This window comes from Notolepis coatsorum, assembly GCF_963971535.1.
Source record: "Notolepis coatsorum genome assembly, chromosome: 11".
NCBI classification, from domain to species: domain Eukaryota; kingdom Metazoa; phylum Chordata; class Actinopteri; order Aulopiformes; family Paralepididae; genus Notolepis; species Notolepis coatsorum.
This window is the reverse complement of record NC_140175.1, coordinates 109525291-109544867: the sequence shown is the minus strand read 5'-3', so window position 1 is coordinate 109544867 and position 19577 is coordinate 109525291. Positions and strand designations below refer to the sequence as shown.

The 19577-nt window shown below is 46.3% G+C and overlaps 1 protein-coding gene across 1 annotated transcript in view; it reads left to right on the top strand.

The window, feature by feature from the left end:
• Nucleotides 1–17306, top strand: part of LOC311237240 (angiopoietin-1 receptor-like) — a gene marked incomplete at its 5' end in the record, with an annotated part of 126356 nt that extends 109050 nt beyond the window's left edge. The window contains 3 exons of the mRNA XM_084325047.1: nt 4823–4919; nt 6101–6200; nt 14711–17306. Coding sequence (XP_084181173.1) covers nt 4823–4919; nt 6101–6200; nt 14711–14785 — 272 coding nt within the window. The 3' untranslated portion in view covers nt 14786–17306. The remainder of the gene's footprint in view (nt 1–4822; nt 4920–6100; nt 6201–14710) is intronic.
• Between the last annotated feature and the right edge of the window lie 2271 nt (nt 17307–19577).

Here is a 19577-nt window from a genome sequence, read left to right as displayed (position 1 = left end):
ACACCAGGGAATCAACCACCCTGTTGTTACCATATGCGGTGGTTGTTCCTATAACCCCTCAAGAAAAAAGGGGTTATCCCAGGTCTACGGTATCAACGAAACTTTACTTCGGACCGGGCCCGGCGGCTCGGGAAGCACACAGGGTTACCAGAGGAGGTCCAGAAGACCACCCTAACAGCCCTCTCTCCGCCATGCGCGAGAGAGGTGCGAAGAAGAGAACCAGCCCCTTATGATAGTGCCAGGTACAAAAGAGTACCCAACAAGGGTCTCCATAACGCCTAACCTTGTGACGCCCCGGGCCGACCCGGCCTTTTTTCCCCTGAAAAAAGCCCAAGCCCCTCAGGGTACCAGAACAGCAGATCTGCATCCCCAGCGGACAAACGAGTTAACTGACCTGGACCAGCGTGACAAGAACCAGTCCCGTGCCCTAACCACGCCGACATGCCTACTCCGGAAGAAGGGGCAGATATGCGTGTCGATCAAAAAACATGAAAAGAGGGCGCCACCCAGACGGCCGGTGTGAACCGTGCGCGGTGGCCCACCCCAAGGGCGTGAAACCCCTCTACCTATGTCCTGATCTATTCCGTTAACATCCCCCAGATATGAACGATAATCCGTCGAGAACCAGTAACAGGTTCTCGGAAGAGGACAAACCTCCATCCCAGTTGCTTTATAAAAACGCTGTTTTAACAACAAGCAACCAAGGCGTACTAGCTACCCGCATGATTCTTATCAGAAACACCCCGAGCTAGCACCATGCATGCGTCGGGACACAACCACATCAATGAACAGGCTATTTAGACCCTTCATTGAATCCCCAAGGCGCCTGGGAGAAACGACAAGAAGGGTGTGGTGCTTCCTATACTCCACACTCTTTTATTAAAAAGAAAGGAAGCACCGACTGACCTGAATCCCATTTGACACAGCTGAGGATAAAAACTGTTCACATTATATCCAGTCACCCCCACCACAGAGGATTTAGACGGAAATTCCCCAGAGAGCTTTCCCACGTGAGTCATAGAGTGAAAAAGCCATGGTAACCTCGAGTCATGTGACCAACCAACTCAAGTTACACATATATCGAGCGTAGCGGACCCGTAAGTCCTACGCTCTATCCCGACACTTTGACAACAACAGACCGTACGTACAGGTCTAACTCACGGAAGCCATCGTCAATAGCAACGTGCGTAGTGACATGTGCCATGACGGGGGGAAACAACTAGCCTCTACCTTCATGTGGAGCCTCAGGCCGAGGTAGAAAACCTTTCCATAACCGAGTGTAGGCTGCAGACCTTGCTTAAGCTCATAACACGAACGTAACCCTCCTATCAACGCATACTAGTGAAGATTCACACTTTGCAACCCCATCATATGTTTGGTGAAGAAACACACAGTTTTTTAACAAAAAATACAGTCCCCCTTTAGAGGGGACTTTTTATTTCTGAACAAAAGTATATGGGAGGGCCGGGGAGGGGTAAACAGAGGGGACCGCAGGCGGAAAAAGTCACTGGATCTAGCGGCGCCTGCCGCCTCGAGCCGCTCGGGATTTGCCACCCCGGGGAGCCCCGGAGGGACGGTAGACAATTGGCGGCTGGTCTCGACGATCCCTACCGTCTCCTCCGGGCGTAGATGGGCCGGCTGCAGCGGAGGCGCCCTCTCTCCTCCTGGCCTTCTTCCTCGAAGGACCAGCAGTGGCGGTGGTAGTAGCAGCAGCCACGGCGGAAGACGCTCGACGACGTGGCAGCCGTCTGACTCCACCGGCGACGTCGGGAGGGGGAAAATGAGGTTGGAGCACGGAGCGTTCCTCCTGCATTTCTCTGCACGTCGAGGTCATCAACTGCAGGGCCTTCCCGAACAGTCCAACGGGCCTGCTCCAGCCAAAGGTGGCGCTGGGTTAGAGTTGCCAGGGCGCGCACTTTCCCAGCGGCTATGGCCTGCAGCTGAGTCAGATGCAGGAAAGCTCCTGCCGCCTGGGAGAGCTGGTCATGTTGTACATCACTCTGCTCCATGCCGCCCGTCAATATCCCGGACATGAATCTTGCCAGCTGCGCGATGTTAGACGCGGCAGCCAGAGATTGTGTCGACCAAACCCGCCACCCGCGTAACTTGTACGTAGGCGGGGGTGAGGCCTATGATGTGGGACACCACCTGGCCCTGACGAACATAGGCCCCCATTGAGGGGGAAAATGGGTAGACAACGTCCACCCCTCTCACCGGGCGACGCTGCCATAGATGACCTATTAGATCATCAGGGACAGGAACAGGCAGTGGCTGCGGCAGCGGCACGCCGTTTGCGACTGCCGCCACCGCCATAAGCTCGGGAAACAAAGCCTGCAGTTCCCCCTGCAGACTTTCCTCCGCCGAGCCCGCATCCCTCACATACAGCAGGCTTCCACTGGTCAAGGAGCCACACTCCGATGTGGCTGATAGCAGGGCATCTTGCCAACGAGTCAGAGGTTCTTCTCCAACATCTTCAAACAAGGCGCCCCAAGGAGACATTTCACCCCCCTCCAGTGTTACCTGGACGGGCGGGATACCTGTCTCCACCGGGCCTTCAAATAAGAACCCGTCAGCCTCTACCATGTAATCCTCTGTTTCCATCGGGCATGTAGAGACCGACGCATCCTCACTGGGCTCCAGCAACTCACCAAACCCGGGCCGTTCGCATCTGCAAGCCACCATCTTGCGACGGGAGCGAGCCGACGCAAAAAGTTTGCGTCTCAAATCCTCGGGAACCAAAGGAACCGGCCGCTCAACAGCGGACGGTTCCCCGGAAACAGAGTAACCAGAGCCAGGACCAGGCCATCGCATAGGCGACGGCACCGGTGCACCAGCTCCTTGGAGAGGCAAACTACCCATCGGACGCCTACCGAGCGTGGCTGTTAACCACGAGAGAGGCAACAGCCCTGCACCAGGACGCACAACGGAGGCGTAAATGGAGAACCGCTGGTGGAGAGTGGCTCTGCGAACTCGACTCTCCGGAGTAGACATTATGACTTAGGTTTTTCTATCGAATATTTATGAGAGAAGAAAAAAATAAGCACAATGTAAACACGTCTCAACTTTCTTCAGCTAACAACCTCGTCAAGTGGGGATCTACCGAAGGCACTTCCTTGTAGTGAAAGTGAAGAAGGAGGCGAGTAGGTGACCACACACCTGCTTATGAAGGTAAGCGGAAGGGGGTGTGGTCAGACGAATGTTGGGATGTAAAGGTACATGGTGGAATTTTTTATTCAGTGCTCGTGCACGAAGTGAAGTACAGTGCAATCAATCAGGTGCTGAGCGAAGCCATAACGACACAGAACCTTCTGTAGTGTGGTAGTGAAAGGGTTAAGGACTCTATCATAGAGTTGTTTCCGCACACCTGCAGCTCCCCCACCTAGCCCAGTAATGTGACTGTTCTGCTCCATGTTTGCCCCTTTGTCATTTTATTTGGTTGTTTGATGTGTGTTTTAATTATTTCCCGTCTCTTTTCTATTTATTTATTTGTTGTCCCCTCTTTCCCTGTTACCCTTCAAGGGGACCTTTTGTCCTCTCGCCAGACCGTCATTGAAAATAAGAATTTGTTCTTAACACTTTCAGTACCGGCCATTAACATGGTAAAGCATGGTTAAATGCCAGCACCCACTTCAATGATAGCGTTGTGAATGCATAATCTCCGTCTTAAATTATGGCTATTTGTCTAATCTGCCCGTCGCTTATCAATGACTTGTTTGCAGTCAACATTGTCGAAACGATTGTTTTTTAATCGCTTCATTTCCGTTTTATAGCATTTTGAAAAGCCCTCGTTTTCAAGGAAAATATAAAGATTCCGTGATAAACGGCATTTACTGGAATATTCTGGATACACAAAAACGTTGTAATTTTTCGGCCTATTTATGAATCGTTTTCAAATAAACGCTAGATTATCGATAGTATATGTGTACTTATGCACGCTATAGAAGCGGGCTGAAATATCGATTATCTCATTTCCTGATTGCTCGCACAGCCACACACACACACACACACACACACATGGGGCACACACTGATATATAGGTCAAAACAGATCCAATTACCCCAACACTGGTAAAATAAATGCCTTACCTTAGATCAGATGTTATCCAAAAAGATTACTCCAATTCCTGATCGCCATTCCAAATATCGATCACGCTTATTGATTGGGTACTGTAAATACTTAATCCACGCTGTTCTGATGGTCGGCGATCACTTGGTCTCTTCAGTTGGCTTGACGGAAAAGTAAAATGAGGAAACTGCCCCCCCCCCCCCCCCCCCCCCCCCCTTCGTCAGTCTAAAGTAATGGGGTGCAGTTACACAGGGAGAGACGATAGGGGGCGGTATTTTCCCAATTGAGCTTAGAGAGAGTCTGCAACACTAGCGTGAGGCTCGATTGATGAAATATGAATTCAAATCGCCAATAAAAAAAAATACCACAAACAAACGCTATATAGCGTTGGCGGCCACTCAAAGGTCGGCATGAACTAACGACAAATAGCGTCGCTGGCATTCAAAGTGTTAATTGACCTGCCTGGTTAAATAAAGTATACGATTATTTTTTTATAATAATAATAATAAATGATATCGCTGTTATATATAAATGGAGTGATGCTTTGATAATGAGTGCAATTCCATAAACTGTGGAATAATAATTAATAATAATTCCTGAAAAGCTGTTCTTTAGATATGCAACATGTAATGCAGCACTGGATCCCAGTTTCATGTTGTGCACCCATAAGCTATTTATCCTGTGATGTATGCCCCCTGCAGGTGGCACTCCATATTGCAGCATGGCTGTATAATTTGTTGTGTACCCATGCGTTTAGGTGGCACTCCATACTGCGGGATGACGTGCGCCGAGCTGTATGAGAAACTCCCGCAGCACTACAGACTGGAGAAGCCTCTCAACTGTGATGACGAGGTGTAAGTACTGACTGTGCCACTGAGCTGGAGGGAGAAACCCCACCACTGTCTCCTGTCTACCCCACTGGGTCACAGCCCTGTTAGAGCGGCGACACTATTCCACAGCAAAAACAAGTTATTGTTTGTTGTTAGGCCAGGTACATGTATGGCCTTGTGTGTCATGAGAAACCCTACAGCTGTCAGTGAATTGTTGTTATAATAATACCAATAATAATACACTTTATTTGGCGGCTACGTGGGCGTAGTGGGCAAGGCGCTCGTCACGAATGCGGAGACGCTGGGCTCGCCTGTGCTCCACATTGCTTTCAGTTTAGCTGGTCGTTCATACTAATATACATTGGCCGTATTAGGGGGTGGGAAACTGATGGGTGGGGATCGGGCGTTGTGGACAGCGACTCCTACAGGTCGGTTGGTGCGCCTGCGCAGTAGAATCAGGAAGTGTCGGGGGCAGCGTGAGCCTCCCACTCGTTACTCCTCGCCACTGAGAGATCGAGCTGCGCAGGTGAAAATATGCGACTGCTGTTACCTCAAATACCGGAGGGGACTTGTGCTATGTATGACTTAGTCCACATTGCAGCCGGCTTGTGGGAGGCAAGAAACAGCGTTCGTGACAGGGGAGGGTTGAATTGGATGATACGAAATTGGGATGGGAGAAAAATATAGAAAATGGGAGAAAAAGTGGATAAAAAAAAAAAATAATACACTTTATTTGTAGAGCACCTTTCATACAAGAATTGGAGCTCAAAGTGCTTCACAGCAGCAAAAAAAAAGACAGGCATAGAATTAGCAAAGTAGACAAAGTCAAGGTAAGACATAGAACACCAAATCACACAATTAGGATCCAACATCCCAACAGGCCTCTCTGTGTACGGCTCGATTGTCACACATAACAATTTAAAGATAATCGAAGAGTAGCAACAGAGTGCAATAGTGCCGTTCTGAATGACTGTTTAAACAGTTTAAAACCTGACAGTCTTTCCTCCTGTTTGATGCCCAATTTGACCCTTCGAACCTCCCTCTCAGGGCAAACCTCCCCCTCAGGGCGCAATTCAGGCCTGGGTCCCCCACACAGTTTAAAACCTGACAGTCACAGTTTAAAACCTGTAATAGAAAGGAACGTTAGATTGAGCCTCCACTGTTTCAAACGTCATCTCATTGCAGTGTTGGATGTCTTTATCTAGGTATGATCTGATGCGGCAGTGTTGGAGGGAGAAAACGTACGAGAGGCCATCGTTCGCCCAGATCCTGGTGTCTCTCAGCAGAATGCTGGAGGAGAGAAAGGTCTGTCTGCTTATCTGAAAGAAGAGATTTCTGTTCATCTTTCCATAAATGTGACCCAGAATTCCCAACATTCCCACCAGACTTTGCCTCTCATTCCATCTCTGTTTAACGTGTGATTCTTACCTTTGTCTTTTTACCATTTCATTGTTCAAATCTGAGGCTATTGCCTGTTGTTGTTGTTGTTGTTGTTGTTGTTGTTGTTGTTGTTGTTGTTGTTGTTGTTGTTGTTGTTGTTGTTGTTGTTGTTGTTGTTGTTGTTGTTGTTGTTGTTGTTGTTGTTGTTGTTGTTGTTGTTGTTATTATCATCTAATCAACCATATGGGAGATTTCATGGGAACTGCTGAACAGAGGCCAGTGTTGTCACGAGAGGCTAAACAGAACTGCTGAACAGAGGCCAGTGTTGTCACGAGAGGCTAAACAGTGAACTGCTGAACAGAGGCCAGTGTTGTCACGAGAGGCTAAACAGAACTGCTGAACAGAGGCCAGTGTTGTCACGAGAGGCTAAACAGTGAACTGCTGAACAGAGGCCAGTGTTGTCACGAGAGGCTAAACAGAACTGCTGAACAGAGGCCAGTGTTGTCATGAGAGGCTAAACAGTGAACTGCTGAACAGAGGCCAGTGTTGTCATGAGAGGCTAAACAGAACTGCTGAACAGAGGCCAGTGTTGTCATGAGAGGCTAAACAGTGAACTGCTGAACAGAGGCCAGTGTTGTCACGAGAGGCTAAACAGAACTGCTGAACAGAGGCCAGTGTTGTCACGAGAGGCTAAACAGAACTGCTGAAGAGAGGCCAGTGTTGTCACGAGAGGCTAAACAGAACTGCTGAACAGAGGCCAGTGTTGTCACGAGAGGCTAAACAGAACTGCTGAACAGAGGCCAGTGTTGTCACGAGAGTCTAAACAGAACTGCTGAACAGAGGCCAGTGTTGTCACGAGAGGCTAAACAGTGAACTGCTGAACAGAGGCCAGTGTTGTCACGAGAGGCTAAACAGAACTGCTGAAGAGAGGCCAGTATTGTCACGAGAGGCTAAACAGAACTGCTGAACAGAGGCCAGTGTTGTCACAAGAGGCTAAACAGAACTGCTGAACAGAGGCCAGTGTTGTCATGAGAGGCTAAACAGTGAACTGCTGAACAGAGGCCAGTGTTGTCACGAGAGGCTAAACAGAACTGCTGAACAGAGGCCAGTGTTGTCATGAGAGGCTAAACAGAACTGCTGAACAGAGGCCAGTGTTGTCACGAGAGGCTAAACAGAACTGCTGAAGAGAGGCCAGTGTTGTCATGAGAGGCTAAACAGAACTGCTGAAGAGAGGCCAGTGTTGTCACGAGAGGCTAAACAGAACTGCTGAACAGAGGCCAGTGTTGTCACGAGAGGCTAAACAGAACTGCTGAACAGAGGCCAGTGTTGTCATGAGAGGCTAAACAGTGAACTGCTGAACAGAGGCCAGTGTTGTCACGAGAGGCTAAACAGTGAACTGCTGAACAGAGGCCAGTGTTGTCACGAGAGGCTAAACAGAACTGCTGAAGAGAGGCCAGTGTTGTCACGAGAGGCTAAACAGAACTGCTGAACAGAGGCCAGTGTTGTCACGAGAGGCTAAACAGAACTGCTGAACAGAGGCCAGTGTTGTCACGAGAGGCTAAACAGAACTGCTGAAGAGAGGCCAGTGTTGTCACGAGAGGCTAAACAGTGAACTGCTGAAGAGAGGCCAGTGTTGTCACGAGAGGCTAAACAGAACTGCTGAAGAGAGGCCAGTGTTGTCATGAGAGGCTAAACAGAACTGCTGAACAGAGGCCAGTGTTGTCACGAGAGGCTAAACAGAACTGCTGAACAGAGGCCAGTGTTGTCATGAGAGGCTAAACAGAACTGCTGAACAGAGGCCAGTGTTGTCATGAGAGGCTAAACAGAACTGCTGAACAGAGGCCAGTGTTGTCACGAGAGGCTAAACAGTGAACTGCTGAAGAGAGGCCAGTGTTGTCACGAGAGGCTAAACAGAACTGCTGAACAGAGGCCAGTGTTGTCACGAGAGGCTAAACAGAACTGCTGAACAGAGGCCAGTGTTGTCACGAGAGGCTAAACAGAACTGCTGAACAGAGGCCAGTGTTGTCACGAGAGGCTAAACAGTGAACTGCTGAACAGAGGCCAGTGTTGTCACGAGAGTCTAAACAGAACTGCTGAAGAGAGGCCAGTGTTGTCACGTGAGTCTAAACAGAACTGCTGAACAGAGGCCAGTGTTGTCACGAGAGGCTAAACAGAACTGCTGAAGAGAGGCCAGTGTTGTCACGAGAGGCTAAACAGAACTGCTGAACAGAGGCCAGTGTTGTCACGAGAGGCTAAACAGAACTGCTGAAGAGAGGCCAGTGTTGTCACGAGAGGCTAAACAGTGAACTGCTGAACAGAGGCCAGTGTTGTCACGAGAGGCTAAACAGAACTGCTGAACAGAGGCCAGTGTTGTCACGAGAGGCTAAACAGAACTGCTGAACAGAGGCCAGTGTTGTCTCGAGAGGCTAAACAGAACTGCTGAACAGAGGCCAGTGTTGTCACGAGAGGCTAAACAGTGAACTGCTGAAGAGAGGCCAGTGTTGTCACGAGAGGCTAAACAGAACTGCTGAACAGAGGCCAGTGTTGTCACGAGAGGCTAAACAGAACTGCTGAACAGAGGCCAGTGTTGTCACGAGAGGCTAAACAGAACTGCTGAACAGAGGCCAGTGTTGTCACGAGAGGCTAAACAGAACTGCTGAACAGAGGCCAGTGTTGTCACGAGAGGCTAAACAGAACTGCTGAACAGAGGCCAGTGTTGTCACGAGAGGCTAAACAGAACTGCTGAACAGAGGCCAGTGTTGTCACAAGAGGCTAAACAGTGAACTGCTGAACAGAGGCCAGTGTTGTCACGAGAGGCTAAACAGAACTGCTGAACAGAGGCCAGTGTTGTCACGAGAGGCTAAACAGAACTGCTGAAGAGAGGCCAGTGTTGTCATGAGAGGCTAAACAGAACTGCTGAAGAGAGGCCAGTGTTGTCATGAGAGGCTAAACAGAACTGCTGAAGAGAGGCCAGTGTTGTCACGAGAGTCTAAACAGAACTGCTGAACAGAGGCCAGTGTTGTCACGAGAGGCTAAACAGAACTGCTGAACAGAGGCCAGTGTTGTCACGAGAGGCTAAACAGTGAACTGCTGAACAGAGGCCAGTGTTGTCACGAGAGGCTAAACAGAACTGCTGAACAGAGGCCAGTGTTGTCACGAGAGGCTAAACAGAACTGCTGAACAGAGGCCAGTGTTGTCACGAGAGGCTAAACAGAACTGCTGAAGAGAGGCCAGTGTTGTCACGAGAGGCTAAACAGTGAACTGCTGAAGAGAGGCCAGTGTTGTCACGAGAGGCTAAACAGAACTGCTCAACAGAGGCCAGTGTTGTCACGAGAGGCTAAACAGTGAACTGCTGAAGAGAGGCCAGTGTTGTCACGAGAGGCTAAACAGAACTGCTGAACAGAGGCCAGTGTTGTCACGAGAGGCTAAACAGAACTGCTGAACAGAGGCCAGTGTTGTCATGAGAGGCTAAACAGAACTGCTGAACAGAGGCCAGTGTTGTCACGAGAGGCTAAACAGAACTGCTGAAGAGAGGCCAGTGTTGTCACGAGAGGCTAAACAGAACTGCTGAACAGAGGCCAGTGTTGTCACGAGAGGCTAAACAGAACTGCTGAAGAGAGGCCAGTGTTGTCACGAGAGGCTAAACAGAACTGCTGAACAGAGGCCAGTGTTGTCACGAGAGGCTAAACAGAACTGCTGAACAGAGGCCAGTGTTGTCACGAGAGGCTAAACAGAACTGCTGAACAGAGGCCAGTGTTGTCACGAGAGGCTAAACAGTGAACTGCTGAAGAGAGGCCAGTGTTGTCACGAGAGTCTAAACAGAACTGCTGAACAGAGGCCAGTGTTGTCATGAGAGGCTAAACAGAACTGCTGAACAGAGGCCAGTGTTGTCACGAGAGGCTAAACAGAACTGCTGAACAGAGGCCAGTATTGTCACGAAAGGCTAAACAGTGAACTGCTGAACAGAGGCCAGTGTTGTCACGAGAGGCTAAACAGAACTGCTGAACAGAGGCCAGTGTTGTCACGAGAGGCTAAACAGTGAACTGCTGAACAGAGGCCAGTGTTGTCATGAGAGGCTAAACAGTGAACTGCTGAAGAGAGGCCAGTGTTGTCACGAGAGTCTAAACAGTGAACTGCTGAACAGAGGCCAGTGTTGTCACGAGAGGCTAAACAGTGAACTGCTGAAGAGAGGCCAGTGTTGTCACGAGAGGCTAAACAGAACTGCTGAACAGAGGCCAGTGTTGTCACGAGAGGCTAAACAGAACTGCTGAAGAGAGGCCAGTGTTGTCATGAGAGGCTAAACAGTGAACTGCTGAAGAGAGGCCAGTGTTGTCATGAGAGGCTAAACAGTGAACTGCTGAACAGAGGCCAGTGTTGTCATGAGAGGCTAAACAGAACTGCTGAACAGAGGCCAGTGTTGTCACGAGAGGCTAAACAGAACTGCTGAACAGAGGCCAGTGTTGTCACGAGAGGCTAAACAGTGAACTGCTGAAGAGAGGCCAGTGTTGTCACGAGAGGCTAAACAGAACTGCTGAACAGAGGCCAGTGTTGTCATGAGAGGCTAAACAGAACTGCTGAAGAGAGGCCAGTGTTGTCACGAGAGGCTAAACAGAACTGCTGAACAGAGGCCAGTGTTGTCACGAGAGGCTAAACAGTGAACTGCTGAACAGAGGCCAGTGTTGTCACAAGAGGCTAAACAGTGAACTGCTGAACAGAGGCCAGTGTTGTCACGAGAGTCTAAACAGTGAACTGCTGAACAGAGGCCAGTGTTGTCACGAGAGGCTAAACAGTGAACTGCTGAACAGAGGCCAGTGTTGTCATGAGAGGCTAAACAGAACTGCTGAAGAGAGGCCAGTGTTGTCACGAGAGGCTAAACAGAACTGCTGAACAGAGGCCAGTGTTGTCACGAGAGGCTAAACAGAACTGCTGAACAGAGGCCAGTGTTGTCACGAGAGGCTAAACAGAACTGCTGAACAGAGGCCAGTGTTGTCACGAGAGGCTAAACAGAACTGCTGAACAGAGGCCAGTGTTGTCATGAGAGGCTAAACAGAACTGCTGAACAGAGGCCAGTGTTGTCACGAGAGGCTAAACAGAACTGCTGAACAGAGGCCAGTGTTGTCACGAGAGGCTAAACAGAACTGCTGAACAGAGGCCAGTGTTGTCACGAGAGGCTAAACAGTGAACTGCTGAAGAGAGGCCAGTGTTGTCACGAGAGGCTAAACAGAACTGCTGAAGAGAGGCCAGTGTTGTCACGAGAGGCTAAACAGAACTGCTGAAGAGAGGCCAGTGTTGTCACAAGAGGCTAAACAGAACTGCTGAACAGAGGCCAGTGTTGTCATGAGAGGCTAAACAGTGAACTGCTGAACAGAGGCCAGTGTTGTCACGAGAGGCTAAACAGTGAACTGCTGAAGAGAGGCCAGTATTGTCACGAGAGGCTAAACAGTGAACTGCTGAAGAGAGGCCAGTGTTGTCACGAGAGGCTAAACAGAACTGCTGAACAGAGGCCAGTGTTGTCATGAGAGGCTAAACAGTGAACTGCTGAACAGAGGCCAGTGTTGTCACGAGAGGCTAAACAGTGAACTGCTGAACAGAGGCCAGTGTTGTCACGAGAGGCTAAACAGAACTGCTGAACAGAGGCCAGTGTTGTCACGAGAGGCTAAACAGTGAACTGCTGAACAGAGGCCAGTGTTGTCATGAGAGGCTAAACAGTGAACTGCTGAACAGAGGCCAGTGTTGTCACGAGAGGCTAAACAGTGAACTGCTGAACAGAGGCCAGTGTTGTCACGAGAGGCTAAACAGTGAACTGCTGAACAGAGGCCAGTGTTGTCACGAGAGGCTAAACAGAACTGCTGAACAGAGGCCAGTGTTGTCACGAGAGGCTAAACAGAACTGCTGAAGAGAGGCCAGTGTTGTCACGAGAGGCTAAACAGTGAACTGCTGAACAGAGGCCAGTGTTGTCACGAGAGGCTAAACAGTGAACTGCTGAACAGAGGCCAGTGTTGTCACGAGAGGCTAAACAGAACTGCTGAACAGAGGCCAGTGTTGTCACGAGAGGCTAAACAGAACTGCTGAACAGAGGCCAGTGTTGTCACGAGAGGCTAAACAGTGAACTGCTGAACAGAGGCCAGTGTTGTCACGAGAGGCTAAACAGAACTGCTGAACAGAGGCCAGTGTTGTCATGAGAGGCTAAACAGTGAACTGCTGAAGAGAGGCCAGTGTTGTCACGAGAGGCTAAACAGTGAACTGCTGAACAGAGGCCAGTGTTGTCATGAGAGGCTAAACAGAACTGCTGAACAGAGGCCAGTGTTGTCATGAGAGTCTAAACAGAACTGCTGAACAGAGGCCAGTGTTGTCATGAGAGGCTAAACAGAACTGCTGAACAGAGGCCAGTGTTGTCATGAGAGGCTAAACAGAACTGCTGAACAGAGGCCAGTGTTGTCACGAGAGGCTAAACAGAACTGCTGAAGAGAGGCCAGTGTTGTCACGAGAGGCTAAACAGTGAACTGCTGAACAGAGGCCAGTGTTGTCATGAGAGGCTAAACAGAACTGCTGAACAGAGGCCAGTGTTGTCACGAGAGGCTAAACAGAACTGCTGAAGAGAGGCCAGTGTTGTCACAAGAGGCTAAACAGAACTGCTGAACAGAGGCCAGTGTTGTCATGAGAGGCTAAACAGAACTGCTGAACAGAGGCCAGTGTTGTCATGAGAGGCTAAACAGTGAACTGCTGAAGAGAGGCCAGTGTTGTCACGAGAGGCTAAACAGTGAACTGCTGAACAGAGGCCAGTGTTGTCACGAGAGGCTAAACAGAACTGCTGAAGAGAGGCCAGTATTGTCACGAGAGGCTAAACAGTGAACTGCTGAAGAGAGGCCAGTATTGTCACGAGAGGCTAAACAGTGAACTGCTGAAGAGAGGCCAGTGTTGTCACGAGAGGCTAAACAGTGAACTGCTGAACAGAGGCCAGTGTTGTCACGAGAGGCTAAACAGTGAACTGCTGAACAGAGGCCAGTGTTGTCATGAGAGGCTAAACAGTGAACTGCTGAACAGAGGCCAGTGTTGTCACGAGAGGCTAAACAGTGAACTGCTGAACAGAGGCCAGTGTTGTCACAAGAGGCTAAACAGTGAACTGCTGAACAGAGGCCAGTGTTGTCACGAGAGGCTAAACAGAACTGCTGAACAGAGGCCAGTGTTGTCACGAGAGGCTAAACAGTGAACTGCTGAACAGAGGCCAGTGTTGTCACGAGAGGCTAAACAGAACTGCTGAAGAGAGGCCAGTGTTGTCACGAGAGGCTAAACAGTGAACTGCTGAACAGAGGCCAGTGTTGTCACGAGAGGCTAAACAGTGAACTGCTGAACAGAGGCCAGTGTTGTCACGAGAGGCTAAACAGTGAACTGCTGAACAGAGGCCAGTGTTGTCATGAGAGGCTAAACAGGAAGATGGAACACAGGCATGCCCATTTTCAATGCCCCATTTTAGACTCTGCTGATGACACAGTCCTCTGACCTCTGACCTCCCTGGAGCTTTGAGGTAGCAGTTGTGAAAAAGTATCATCGTAATTTCAAAAATTGATCATGGTGTTATCAAAATGTATCATGGTATTATCAAAATGTATCATGGTATTATCAAAATGTATCATGGTATTATCAAAATGTATCATGGTATTTCCATAATTTTAGTAGTAGTAACCAAAACATTACGTAAATACCATGACATTAACCATCAGTATTATGGTTTAAATTTGATGATACATGGTATTATTCAAGTACATGACTTTCACCATGACAGTACCATGGTAAGATATTTATACAATGGCCGATACCATGGGGAAACTGAAATCACCATCAGATGCTAGTTTGTTATAGTTATGGAATGGAGGGGAGGTCATTTGTACATTTCTATCATTTCTATAATTTGTTTAGTCTGTTGTAAATAAGGGGGATTCCACTACATATATTTACTTAGAAGAGGAATAATGCATTTAATTTATATAGCACACTTTAAACTCAACGAGATCTCAAGGTGCTTCATAGCAAAAGGAAAAATAAAAAGGTTTAAAAGTAAAAAAAAAAATATATATATAAAAAGATAACATTAAAACATCATAAATCAATCAAATAAAAACATTAAATGTTAAACATAGAAATGTTGTCTCGTTGTCTTGAACGGCCTGTAACTGTCTCGCTGTGGTCTCGTTGTCTTGAACGGCCTGTAACTGTCTCACTGTTGTCTCGTTGTCTTGAACGGCCTGTAACTGTCTCACTGTTGTCTCGTTGTCTTGAACGGCCTGTAACTGTCTCACTGTTGTCTCGTTGTCTTGAACGGCCTGTAACTGTCTCACTGTTGTCTCGTTGTCTTGAACGGCCTGTAACTGTCTCGCTGTTGTCTCGTTGTCTTGAACGGCCTGTAACTGTCTCTCTGTTGTCTCGTTGTCTTCCAGACCTACGTCAACACCACCCTGTATGAGAAGTTCACCTACGCTGGGATCGACTGCTCGGCGGAGGAGGCTGGCTGAACTCCACACCAAGTCCACTTCTCACCTATAATAAGCCCATTGGTGATTTTAGGTTACATTTACACGGGAGCTTAAAATCGGACTCTTACGACTCCCTGTGGCACAGATAATTGTCTCAATGCAGTATAGAGTACATAGCGAGAATCAGATTCCATGTGGTTACACCCTGTTGGATTTGCAGGTGCACGTTTTACCTTAAGTTCAAGGTATATATCAAAACGTCCTATACTCTGTACAGTACATGTCAAACTATCGGCTATAGCGACAAGTGGTTAAAGGATAACCAAAAGGCTGTATGTTTTTATATGTTATTGTTTTTTCTTTAGCACAAACAAATCAAATCCAGTCTAAAAAGAATATGTCACCCAAAGATGCTAGTTTGTTATAGTTATGGAATGGAGGGGAGGTCATTTGTACATTTCTAACATTTCTATAATAACTTTTTTTATAAGTCTGTTGTAAATAAGGGGGATTCCACTAATTACATATATATATATACTTAGAAGAGGAGACCTGTCTACAGTAACAACTCATCCCCCCCACCCCACCCCACCCTCTGGTCACACAGTGTAGCTTGTTATACATGGTATTATACATGTACAGTACATGGTTTTAACAATCTTTGCTTAGTGAGTTTCATAAGCTGGCATTTGACACATATTGTGTACTCAAAAGCCCTTTTGTGACATGCCTTAACCCTTTCACTACCACATTACAGACGGTTAACCTTTCACTACCACACTACAGACGGTTAACCTTTCACTACCACACTACAGAAGGTTAACCTTTCACTACCACACTACAGAAGGTTAACCTTTTACTACCACACTACAGACGGTTAACCTTTCACTACCACATTACAGACGGTTAACCTTTCACTACCACACTACAGACGGTTAACCTTTCACTACCACACTACAGAAGGTTAACCTTTCACTACCACACTACAGAAGGTTAACCTTTTACTACCACACTACAGACGGTTAACCTTTCACTACCACACTACAGACGGTTAACCTTTCACTACCACACTACAGAAGGTTAACCTTTCACTACCACACTACAGAAGGTTAACCTTTTACTACCACACTACAGACGGTTAACCTTTCACTACCACACTACAGACGGTTAACCTTTCACTACCACACTACAGAAGGTTAACCTTTCACTACCACACTACAGAAGGTTAACCTTTCACTACCACACTACAGAAGGTTAACCTTTCACTACCACACTACAGAAGGTTAACCCTTTCACTACCACACTACATAAGGTTAACCTTTCACTACCACACTACAGAAGGTTAACCTTTCACTACCACACTACAGAAGGTTAACCCTTCACTACCACACTACAGACGATTAACCTTTCACTACCACACTACAGAAGGTTAACCTTTCACTACCACACTACAGAAGGTTAACCCTTTCACTACCACACTACAGATGGTTAACCTAGTGTAATGTAGTTCTTCACTGCCGATACCGAATCTTGTAATTCAGGTACCGGCTGGTACCAAGTACTGATCCCATCTATTAATCCTACTGATCGTTATCGACTTGGACCAATCGTTTGGAGTCACTGGATGAAAATTATTGATATGGAATCCATTTCCCCATTAGAGAGATCTAACATCTTTCTAAAAGTGCTGTCGATTTACTAATGGTATTGGATTTTTGTATTGGGGAAATACTGATATCCTATTTTAGCCTGGGATCAGTATCGGTATCTGCATCCCCTAATCTGGCCTATCTAGTGTCCCTAACCTGGCCTATCTAGTGTCCCTAACCTGGCCTATCTAGTGTTTCTGTTTAGCCTAGTTCCCAACAGTCGCGAAATACACTCCAAATACAATCGAAATACAACTCCAAAACGTTCCTGTAAACATGTTGTGACCTGTGTATTTACCATGTGGAGAAATAAAAAATAATTTAATTAGACATTTCCGTTTTCTAAACAGATATACTCGAAAAACAATTGCCGAACCACTGCTGTCTAGGCGCAGTGATTTCACGTCACCAGTGCTACTTTCTACTTTCTAGACTTCTGGTGGATCTTGCTGGACTTCACCCTAATCCATAAATGACTGTTAAATAAATATCTATGAATTAATAACTGACTGTTATGAACTAGGCTAAATGTGCAACCTACTTCCAGTGAATGACGCTAAGCTAGGCTAACGGTGCAGGCGTTCCCGATGCCTAATGCACGCACAGAGACGACAAAGGTATGTATCTTCTTGTCTAACTCCAGGGAAGATGTTATAAATAAGCTAATTTCCCAAAATGTTGGAGTGTTCCTTTAAGGATAACCCTGGGCTGAGAATGTGCTGTGTAAAAGCAATTACTGTATGCATACAACCCAAATAAAGTGTCAAGAGATTTGTTTTTTGCCTTGCTATAAGAATGTGTATGTTTGGATATCCATTGCTGTTACTTGTATAAAAGAATGTCTTTTGATATCAATGTGAAAACAAACCCTGCAGTACTTGTAAATAGTCCTCAGAAGTTTAGTAAAACCAATAAACATTGCTGTATGTTTGAACCAAATAAATAATTTTTTTGACAATATGTCAATCTTCTTCTTTTTTTTGCATGCGGTATGTAATATCTACATACATACAGTACATAAATACATACATTCATAAACCTATATACAATCATAGTACATTACCTACCTACTACATGTGAACCCAACTACAGTGCTTAATTCATACCTATGTAATATAAATGTACATACTAACTAACTAAAATGTACATATATTCATATATGTAAAACAGAATCTGTCACAGATAACAGAAAAGTACAGTAATTCCCACATGATGGAACGCATTACTATCAAAACCTATTCAAACTTGTGGTGGTGGCATTGTGGTTCTCTCTCCTGTGTTAATTTTGGCAGCTATTTTAATTTTAGTTTTAGTCTTAGTCATGTGTCAAGTGCTCCTTTTTCGTTTTCATCATATTTAGTCATCTTCATTTATTTTTAGTTTAGTCAGTTTTAGTCAACTAAATGTCTGAGCATTTTAGTCTTAGTCAGTTTTAGTCTCAATTTTGTCTTTTTTGTTTTCGTCTAGATTTAGTCGACGAAAACGGATGATATTTTTGTCTATTTTTAGTCAATGGAAAAAAACTTGTCAGAAGTCAGAAATAGTCAATATGGAACATATTCTGATTTAAATTGCGTATTTATTTTTTAACCTAGGGGAATCTGAGTCGGCGGCACAAGTGATACACAGGAAGTGTGCACTTACTGTCGATCTGTGAATGGAGAAATAACTTAATAAGACAGTCACATTATCTCTTGCCTTGCTCACCTGGCAGCGATTTATTTGAATGATAAATATTAAATAACACTCAGTAACAGCAGCCAGCGCAGTGTAACAACAACACTAACTAACAGGATACTGTCTGTTGTAAACAAACACACAGTACAGTAGTAGTTTAGTAGATAATAGTAGTGTGTATAGTACACACAGTAGCAATCTGATTGCAATCTGCTTGCATAAACATATAAAATGATAAATCACATTTTGAGGTTGTGTGTAAAGTGCCAATATTATCATCTTACAGCGAAGATGAGAACACAACACAATATTATCATCTTACAGCGAAGATGAGAACACAACACAACATTATCATCTTGCGGCGAAGATGAGAACACAACACAATATTATCATCTTACAGCGAAGATGGGAACACAACACAATATTATCATCTTACAGCGAAGATGAGAACACAACACAACATTATCATCTTGCGGCGAAGATGAGAACACAACACAATATTATCATCTTACAGCGAAGATGGGAACACAACACAATATTATCATCTTACAGCGAAGATGGCTCAACAGGTGTGTGTCAGGGGCGGGGCTAGGGGGTGGCTACTTGGGCTCAAGCCCCGAATGTTTTCTGAAAAGCCCCGAATCTATTTAAAAAAAATAAAAATTAAATAAAAAATTATATATATATATATATATATATATATATATATATATATATATATATATATATATATATATATATATATATTTATTTTTTTTTGACAATTCATCATTGTTACATGAAAATATGTTTGCACCAGATTTAGCACTCATTTCCATCTGTGGTCTATCCAGCTGCTAACTGTATTTGAGTGAGTTAAGTCTTATGGTAGACTCAGGCTACGTTTAGACGGAGAGAGTCTGAACAGAAACCGCAAAAGTCGTCTTGCGGTCTCACTTTTAATTTTGCGTTTAGACTAGTGTTTTGGGGTGGAATTCTCCGTGCAGACGAGGCTGTAACAACTCGAGACAACGGAGCCCCGCTGTCACACGATTGGCGCATATGTCACATGACGTGCTGTGAAGACCCGCCCTACTCTGCCTCTGATTCGCAGAGTGTGGGTGGGGAATGTGATTGGAGCAAAGCAGAGTCACTCACAGATAGTGGGTCCAGTCATAATAGTTGTGATAGTCGCGGGACAGATTCTTGTGTATTTAAAAGTACTGCCAATGTAGCCTTCAGGTGATCGCCATGGATAGAATCAGACATGCTTTGTTTACGCTTCTAGGCTACTGGCGCATGCCTGTGATGTAAGCAGTAGGCGCGACGAGAGCCTTGACAACCCTTTCGTCATCGTTTTATGCGGTTTGACAGTTTAGATGAGAGCGCAAAGGTTTACCGTTTCTAGAAATTCCACCGTGGAAGGTGGTCTCACTTTTTTACGGTTTCACCCCGTAAAAACGCTGTTTCCGTATAAACGAAAGGCACATCTGAAAAAATATTTTTGCGGATTCACCTGCTAGCGT